Source organism: Oryctolagus cuniculus, chromosome 5 (genome assembly GCF_051225735.1).
Source record: "Oryctolagus cuniculus isolate XC-2025 breed Fujian yellow rabbit chromosome 5, ASM5122573v1, whole genome shotgun sequence".
In the NCBI taxonomy this organism is placed as follows: domain Eukaryota; kingdom Metazoa; phylum Chordata; class Mammalia; order Lagomorpha; family Leporidae; genus Oryctolagus; species Oryctolagus cuniculus.
This window is the reverse complement of record NC_142871.1, coordinates 72,704,063-72,713,457: the sequence shown is the minus strand read 5'-3', so window position 1 is coordinate 72,713,457 and position 9,395 is coordinate 72,704,063. Positions and strand designations below refer to the sequence as shown.

The window sequence follows — 9,395 nt, the reverse complement described above, 5'->3', positions numbered from 1 at the left end:
TGGGAGAGGGAGCAGGAGATGGGAGGGTTGCAGGTGGGAGGGAAGCTATAGGGGGGAAAAAGCCACTGTAATCCAGAAGCTGTACTTTGGAAATTTGTATTTATTAAGTAAAAGTTTTAAAAAAGGATATAGAAAAACAGCAAACCAAACCCAAAACTAGTAGGAGAAAAAAATTAAAATTAAACAAAATTGAAACAAAAAAATACAAAAGATCAGCAAAACAAAGAGCTGGTTTTTTGAAAAAATCAACAAAATTAACACACCATTGGCCCAACTAACCAAAAAAAAAAAAAAAAAAAAAAAAGGAGAAAGACAACCCAAGCTAATAAATTCAGCAAAGTCAAACGGCCACACATGGCTAGGGGCTCTTGTCAACAGCACTGCCCTACAGGACCAGTCTATGGCAGGTGAATGTTGGAATATAATTTGGCCTTGAATGAAAAAGTGAATTTTGTTATACTACATAGTTAATATTAGTGTATTTCCTTAATAGCAGAACTAAATCAATTCATTACTTAAGAAAACAAAGTTTGCCTCTTGTTTTTTGTCCCATATCCCACTCCTCCCACCCACACTATGGCTGAATTCTAACTACTTAAGGTGCTAGAACACAGTGGAAAATCACATATGTATATATATATATATATATATAAACAAAACCGATAATATTTTCTATACATAAAAATTACATATAATTCAGAAGCCTTAAACCTTTTCTTTGGCAACACTGTAAGGCATCCACTTATCAGAAAGCAAATTCATTCAACTTCTACTTGTTCTTAATTAGATACATATTTTTATGTTGGAATTATCTAGAAGTAAAATAGATAACCAAAAGAGAAGTGGACAAACTGCAAATTTTCCAGTTGAACAGTTAATATATCATCTTAAAGAGTTCCTCATAGATAGAAAACAAGTCCTTTTCTCCAACTAGCTCTGACAATTTTGTGCATACCAAATAAAAAACTTGCCAGGTCATAAGGCTTAATAAGGCATCTTCACATGGAGGTGTGAAAAATTAACTTTATTTTTGCATATTATCATGATACTTTTCTGTTCAAAGTATTCCTTTAAAAATAAGTTAAATTTTTCCATATTATTCATTAATCATACAATCATTGACTAAAGCATACAGTCACTGATTAACATAAGGTAAAAATAATATCAGCCATTTACATTTTCTTGAAGAAAAGTGCTTGTAACATTAGCGAAAACATCTGAACATTTGTTTACATTTTTATTTGATTTAATGTGCAACTTGGTATTTTTCTTTAGAATCTACAAATGTCTTAATTCTTACCATTATAAAAATTAAACAAAAAATAAAGCCCCCCCAAATAAAGCCCTACAAAAGCACATTAATTTTATTACAGAACCTAGATTCAATCACTGAGTAAAGCTCTTTTTTATGAACACTTTCGGAAAGCTAGCATTCAGTTCCAGCACAGCTCTGTTGTCAATCTGCGAACAGAAGGACACATCAAGTAGCGCGAGTTCTCTACAAGATTCCAGGAGTTTTCTTAGGGATGCTGGACTCACCATTCTTGTTCCTGTTTGAACAAACAACACAAAACATGTTAAATACATCATTTATAAAGTCTCCTAATAATGAGTCTCTTTATTATTTACTGTTTGAAATAAAATTACGATAAATGACCACTGTAAAGTATTTTATTATGCATAATATTTTATTTTTTAATTAAAAAGTTAAGATAAAAATTATGCACATGTATGGGATACTATGTAATATTTATTATATGTATACATTATACAATATACAATTATGGTGAAATAGTTTACCCTTTCAAGCATTTAACATTTCTTTGAAATGAAAGCATACAAAATCCTATCTTCCAGGTTTTATCTTAATAGATAAGCCTATACTTTATTATTTATAGTAACCCTAGCATTATGCAATAGGACCCCAGAAAGATGTATTTTTTTTTTAAAGAAAAGACTTCATAGTGAATCAATCTGGTTAAAAGCAAAACACTGAATTTTTCCAGCCAATCTGGCATCTAGGTCCCAAATGCTATCAATACTGTAGTCACCACCTTCCATTCCTACCTCCTGGCCCCTTCATATCAGCTCCTCCATTCTTATTTTTGTCACCCCAGTCAAAAGTGTTTTCCATATCTCATTTTTCTTAATACATAGGTCAAATCAGGCAACAGCACTCATAATAATTAAACCTTTAGTTCCACACAACACTATAACTAAGCAACTAACTACTCTGCTAACAGTGCTGAGCATCCCTTTAGCTACTGGAGGTACAAAGATGAATGTGACATGTATTTTCATTAAAAGACATGTTGATCCAAGTTGAAGCAAAGAAACAGCACAATTTGGTTGGCTTTATAGTCAGTGGTGAGAATAAAATGGTTCTTCTGGAAGATGATGCATGATAAAGTCTATTTAGCACATGTTAAATTTCAGTGATTATGGGATAGTTAACTGTTCACTAAATTATATAAAGCACCTACCTGCACATGGCAGGCAACTTAATAAGTATCAAGTACCAGCTGACTATGAGATTGTTTGTGTAATACACAATACTTTGCTTTAATGCAGCATTTCTGGGGAGAAACAATCACAATCACATGACATACCACACATCTAATGGGAGGGGCTTTACAATTTCTGAAATGTTAACCTAGCCTTATTCTCTGGGACCTCCTTTCTACTCTTCTTGCTGTCATGGACTACATAAATTTTAAGTGTACTGCCACCTGGCCTGGTTGGCTCTAAGACAAATCAATGTAGATTCTCCTGGGACTTTTAAATTGGAAAAGTTTCAATGTCAATATGTAAAGCTGGCTTGGGGCTGTTACACTGGCCATGTGTATACAGAAAAGCAAAAATAGCTTGCCAGATGAGGAAAGAACAATGCAAAACCAAAGGGAGAAGCAGAAAGAAAAGTCTTGGTGTGTATGCAGCGGGAAAGCGTGTGAGTGAGGAAAGGTACCTAAGCATGCAAGATAGGAAAAGGAAGGAAAAGGGGAGAATGGTTTCCAGTCCCTTCTGAGGGATGACTGTAGTTCCTATACATGGAATCTGACACACACGTATCTTTATAATAATTTTCTTTCTTTCTTATGCTTAAATTATCTCAAGTGGGTTTCTGCAAAGTAAGATCAGAGAACTTCAACCCAGGAACAGCCACCTATGTGGGATTTTCTACCTACTGTTGTAATCATTTCTCGTTTTGCTAGTCTTGCCCATTAGAATCAGAACTAGAAGTTCCTTAAAGCCAAGAGAATGCCTAGGAAGGAAGTCAGATTTAAAACTTAACTAGGCTAGGGTCCTCTGTACTCTGTTTCCAAAGTACTTTGCACTTCTTCTGTCTTGTTGCCTATTTATAACATGGTTATGTGTTCAATCAGCTTGCTCTGTCAGGGCAGGGGCCATATCCATGCTGTGCATTGTCATATCTCCAGTGCTTAAGACAATGCTTGACATACTACGTGCTCAATAAATTTGTAATGAATCAAAGAATGATGGGATGGTGGTTAATTTTCCAATATAATCTCCCTGGACCCTCACATTAAATGCATTACTGTAGCAAATCTGATTTTGATCTCTTCTTTCTCCAATCCAACTCTTACTAGATTCTATATAAATATTACTAAAACACAGTGATGCAAATATCATTCTTTCCTCTAATTAAAGCCCTGAAGTAGCTCTTCCTTGTTTAATTGTGTGCAGATTCTTTATCCCAGTGTTCAAAACTCTGCATGAGAGCCTCCAGCACACTGCCATTCAAATGACACTGTTCTCTGAAGGTATTCTGTATTTCTGGCTTCTGTAGAGATGCTTCTCAATGTACTGTGGGGTGATATCCCAATAAACCCATTTTGAATTTAAAGTACTGCAAGCTGAAAATGTATTTAAGTCGCCTAACCTATTGAACACCATAGCTTAGTGAGACACTACATAGTAGAGTATCAGCTGTTTCCCCTCATGATTGCTGACAGGGCTGCAGCTGTGGCTACTGGCGCTGTCCAGCACTGAAAGCGAGGCTCATACCATGTGTCACTAGCTAGGAAAAGATAAAAATTCAAAGTGCAGTTTTTATTGAATGTGTGTAGCTGCTGCACCATTGTAAAGTAATAAATAAATAAATAAATAACTCAAACCATCACAAAGTAAAATATAAATAAATGAAACTGTCACGCATAAGGGATTGTCTGCAACCTTGTTTCATGTGATGCCCTCTGCCTAGCATGCCTTCCCTTTCCCTTGTTTCCTAGTCACTTTTCAAGAATATCTTTAATGACACTCTCCCCTAATTCTCCCAGTAATACATGCTTTCTCTTTTCTGAGTCCCATCAAATGGACTCGTCTCTGGCTTGCATAATATTTATTTATATATTTGTCTTACTTCTTGCTAGGTTATGAACTCTGTGAAGGTAGCAACTGTGTGTCTCACTCCGCTTTGTACTGAGGATCAGTATTTTCAGTCTGATGAAGTTAATCCTCTTAACACCCGTATGTTCTGGTCACAAAATGACAAAATAACTTTTATCAACTTGATCTAATTAACAATCCTTTTTTAAAAAGGTTTCTAATATTTATAAATCAAAGAAAACTAAAAAGCAACAACAAAAAAGAATATATAGCATCATGGCTAGGATCTATAATATTTAGCAGGATCTATATTAATTTATCAGGATCTATTAGGATCTATAATAATTAGCACTATACTCTGAAGTGAAGTTTATATTCATTTTATTTTTTACAAATTTTAAAAATTTATTTATTTGAAAGGCATAGTGACAGAGAGAGAGAGAGAGAGAGAGAGGGAGAGAAATATTGACTTTCCATCCACTGGTTAATTCCCCAAATGGTCCAGGTCAAAGCCAAAAGCCTGAAAACTCTATCCAAGTCTCACACATGCCTTCCCAGGTGCATTAGCAGGAAGCTGGGTCTGAAACAGAGCAGCAAGGACTCAAAACAATACTCTGATAGGAGATCCAGGTATTCTAAATGGTGGCTTAACCCACTGTGTCACAACATCTGCCTTCATATTCATTTTAAAAGCCACTGGCCACGTTTCCTTGTTCTCATTGTGAAGTCATGACTTTCTCTAAAATTTCTTACACTATTTCTTTTATAAAAGGTCTACAATAATTCAAGAGGGAAGGTGGGTAGGAAGTAAAGGATGTAAATAAGGCAAGTAGGTGTAATGTTGCAAAAAAAAAAAAGTACTTAGAGTCTGGCCACCAAAAAACATGGGTTTGACCTGCTGCCCCTCTACTTATTAACTGCTGAGCACTGGTACCCTCAAGTATGAAAAGACAATGATATGCAATTCCTTGAGCTGTGAAGATCCAGTAAAACACACTGATGAAGTATTCTGTCCAAAGTGTGCATGTAAAGGCAAGAGTTTCAGTGTACATTTTTAGGTCAGAATTTCTTTGTAAAAGTAGTTTGAATAAGTTAATATCCAACTATATAAGCAACATCTACAAATGTATTGTAAACCTGGACTGTGGGAGAGTTTAACTGAAACCACAAATTCAGGTGTTGAAAAGCTTCAGGTTTTCTGTTTTGCTGAAAGTTAAATAAACAAGGAAAAATAAATACAAATAGATTACTAGAAAATTCAATTCAAGTGCTATTGAGAGTTCCAAGCATATCAATTTTGTGGGAAATTATAACTAAATGGCACAACTAGTACCTCTGGCTAATAGAAGAGGCGTGTAACGAAACCTCACAGGCTTCCTTGCTGATGAATACAGTAAGGACACACAACAGATCTATCCTGGGGTCAAACTGCTCCAAAAAACTAGAATTATCAGAGATGGAGACTTCATAGTATTCCTCAATCAGGAGTTTAACATTAAGAATCTTTCCCCCAAAAAAAAATCTAACATGAATTCATTATACAAATGGATTCATTTTTTTTCTTTTCTAGCCTTAAAAAAATAAGAGATCAGGACGCATTTAGATCCAAATTCTTCTAACTAGATCAAGAATTTGTGGTTATTGAGTGGTTTTGACAGGTTCAGTTACAAAATTACGTTATTATCCTTCTATTTTACTTTACACCATTTGATACCAGTTAGTCTTACGCTTCCCATCAAGCAAACTAGTCATATCAGGACAAAATTTTCATTGTACCAATAAGTTGTGCAAAAAGACCAAGACTGGCCTTTATGTCAAGGAATGGGACTTTAATGGGGCTTTAAAATAAATGTATATAGGAGCATTGTATCCTTACCTAATATGTCCAGTTGCCGTAATCTGGTACAATTACCTGCCAGTTCTTCAATGTCTGTGTCACACACAGACCTGTTGGCTGTAAGAAAGAGTTTTTGCAAGTTTGGGAGCTGACGTGCCAGTCTGGCGAAGCAGCCGGTGCTGCTCTGCAGAGTGGGGCACCAGCCCAGGTCGAGTTCCTCCAGAAGCAGACACCCAGAAGCCAGTTCTGCTATTCCATTCTCGGTGATATTTTTACATCTCCAGAGATCCAGGGTCCGGAGCTTCTTACACTTAGCTCCAATCATACTAGCTACCACATCATAGTCTTCAATCTGGAAATCAAACAATTCCAGTCTTGTACATGTAGTGCTCAGAAATGCAGACTGTTTAGAACAAGTTAAAACATTCTTAACCACCTCCTCCACATAAACACACCCACTTAATACAGATCTGCCCACTCATCTCACGGATCTCTGTGCATCCTAGAACAGCACGGGTAGCAATCACTTACTCAACAATCCATTTAACAGAACCCCAGTTAGATGGTAAAGAATTGAGTCCCAAGGCAGTCTGAAGTTCTGTCTCCCATGAAGAATTTGAAGATTATGTGTTATCTTTTTTGACCTTGCAACTACTTGTTGACAAGGCTCAGTCTCTTGTATTTTTTCTAAGATTTTATTTATTTAGTTGAAATAATTTAGTTGAAAGCGAGCGAGCGAGAGAGAGATCATTCTTCCATTTTCTGTTCATTCCCCAAATGCATGCAACAGCCAGGAATGGGCCAGTCCAATGCCAGGAACTCCATCTGCGTCTTCCACATAAGTGGCAGGGACCCAAGTACTTGGACCATCATTCACTGCCTTCCCAGGTGCAGTAGTAGAAGCAGAATAGCCAGGGCTTGAATCTGCACTGATATGGGATGCTGGCATTGAGAGCAGTGACTTACCCTGCAGCAGCACAATTCTGGCCCCAGTCTCTTCTATATATATGATTAATATACTTTGGTAGGTACAAATAATCTGCCTGATACAGATGTGCACTTGCTAAGTTCTAAATCATGTGGAAATGATGACAGTACTAATAAGGATACTAGTTTGGGGGCCGGCGCCGTGGCTCAATAGGCTAATCCTCCACCTTGCGGCGCCGGCACACCGGGTTCTAGTCCCGGTTGGGGCGCCGGATTCTGTCCCGGTTGCCCCTCTTCCAGGCCAGCTCTCTGCTATGGCCAGGGAGTGCAGTGGAGGATGGCCCAGGTGCTTGGGCCCTGCACCCCATGGGAGACCAGGAAAAGCACCTGGATCCTGGCTCCTGCCATCGGATCAGCGCGGTGCGCCGGCTGCAGCGGCGGCCATTGGAGGGTGAACCAACGGCAAAAGGAAGACCTTTCTCTCTCTGTCTCTCTCTCTCACTGTCCACTCTGCCTGTCAAAAATAAAAAAAAAAATAAAATAAAAAAAAATAAAAAAAAATAATAAGGATACTAGTTTGGGGTGAACATGAGGCATTTGGGGGTTGACATTCAACATGAAAATAATTTAGATTACGAGATGTTAATCACTGCCAAGTTATTGGAGGTGTTCAAATCTTATCTCATGATTACAGGATAAATCCTTACAAATCAAGGGTTAAACATTTCAGTTCTTGGGCTTTAAAAGCTTTAACAATGTGTCTTTATATAGGTTCATTCAGTAGGTTCATTTGATTTATAGCATGTATCAAAATTATCATGAGAAACCAAAAGGAAATAAAATAGTAAATGACTACAATGGTCATTCGCTTTTGTTCATATATATATTCTTATTTTCTTTTTAAAAAAATTTATTTATTTTAGAGTTACACAGAGAGAGGAGAAGCAGAGAGAGAGAGAGAGAAAGAAAGAGAGAAGTCTTCCATCCAATGGTTTACTCCCCAATTGGCCGTAACAGCCGGAGCTGCGCCGATCCGAAGCCAGGAGCTAGGAGCTTCCTCCGGGCCTCCCACTCGGGTGCAGGGGCCCAAGGACTTAGGCCATCTTCTTACTGCTTTCCCAGGCCACAGCAGAGAGCTGGATTGGAAGTGAAGCAGCCGGGACTCGAACTGGCGCCCATATGGGATGCCGGTGCTTTAGGCCAGGGTGTTAACCAGTTGCGCCAGAGCGCCGGCCCCTGTCTATTCTTACTTTCAACAAATATTTATATCCCTACTATGGGCCACCACCACTCTAGATGTTAATATAGCAATAAACAAGAAAACAAAGATTTTGTTTACATATTGGGGAAACACACACAAATGAGCAAAAGAAATTCAGAGAGTGATAAAAGGTGTAAAACAACAAAAAAAGGTCAGAGTAGTCGAGTCTCAGGAGTTGAGTGGGAAGACAGTGGTTGTTTGGCTTCCGACAACATAGCTTGTTGCATTCAAGAGTCAGAAATGAGATGGGGTGGCCCATGAGAGGTGAGGGAGTGGACAGACTCATGGAGCAAAGTTAGGCAGAGACCAGGGCATTTTATTTTAAGGACTATGGAAGTCAATGATAAGTTCTAAGCAAAGGAATGGCACAGTGAATTGCCAGTGAAGAGGCCAGTAATGCTATTGTGGAGAGACAACAAGGTCTTGAATTTTAAGGTGGTAAATGGTACTGGGAGAAATTGGGCAGAAGCGGGGCTATGCTTGAGAGAGGATGCAGGGCTGACAGATTAGATGTAATGGTGATGCTTTCTAAGGCTCTGCTCTGCAGCATCTGTGTCTGGTAGAATCATGCAAAAGTCTATCAGAAACAGGTTGGGAACACAATTCTTTCCCTAAGTGTACATGCACAAATTAACTATAGCTTTGTTAATTAGTGCAGCCAATTAGCATTGTTTGAGAACAGAAATTGAAAAACTTTCCGAAACCCATGATTCTGATTGTGCTGGACTTGTACCACGGCAATCTCCATGGCGTACAGACTAAATTCTCTACCAGCATACTATTCCGTGTGAAATTCTTTCAAGAGTTTTCATGTGTGTGTGAAAATTTCACAACATTCTTAAAAATACAAATCACAAAGAGATTCAACTGGAAAAATAAGAATCAAATACTTCTTATTAGACTGGAAGTGACCTATCCTTTCCTTAATAATTATAACTCACTGTGAATTACAGAAATTACATAGAACAGTTGTTTCTAAAAGACCAGACACATTGATATTCTCATTATATAATTTTTAAAAAT

The 9,395-nt window shown here is 37.7% G+C and overlaps 1 protein-coding gene across 25 annotated transcripts in view; it reads right to left on the bottom strand.

Annotated features, from left to right (window-relative positions):
* Nucleotides 1–1,003: 1,003 nt before the first annotated feature.
* The window catches only part of FBXL4 (F-box and leucine rich repeat protein 4), an 84,715-nt gene continuing 76,323 nt past the window's right edge, over nucleotides 1,004–9,395 (bottom strand). For 17 of the 25 annotated variants that reach the window (XM_051854472.3, XM_089332859.1, XM_089332854.1 and 14 more), the window contains 2 exons: nucleotides 6,224–6,536; nucleotides 1,004–1,550 (listed from right to left, as the gene is read on the bottom strand). In XM_051854472.3, the coding sequence (XP_051710432.2) occupies nucleotides 1,387–1,550; nucleotides 6,224–6,536 (477 nt within the window). In that variant the 3' untranslated portion in view covers nucleotides 1,004–1,386. The remainder of the gene's footprint in view (nucleotides 1,551–6,223; nucleotides 6,537–9,395) is intronic. The other 8 variants (XM_089332846.1, XM_089332848.1, XM_089332849.1 and 5 more) reach the window with 2 other exon arrangements.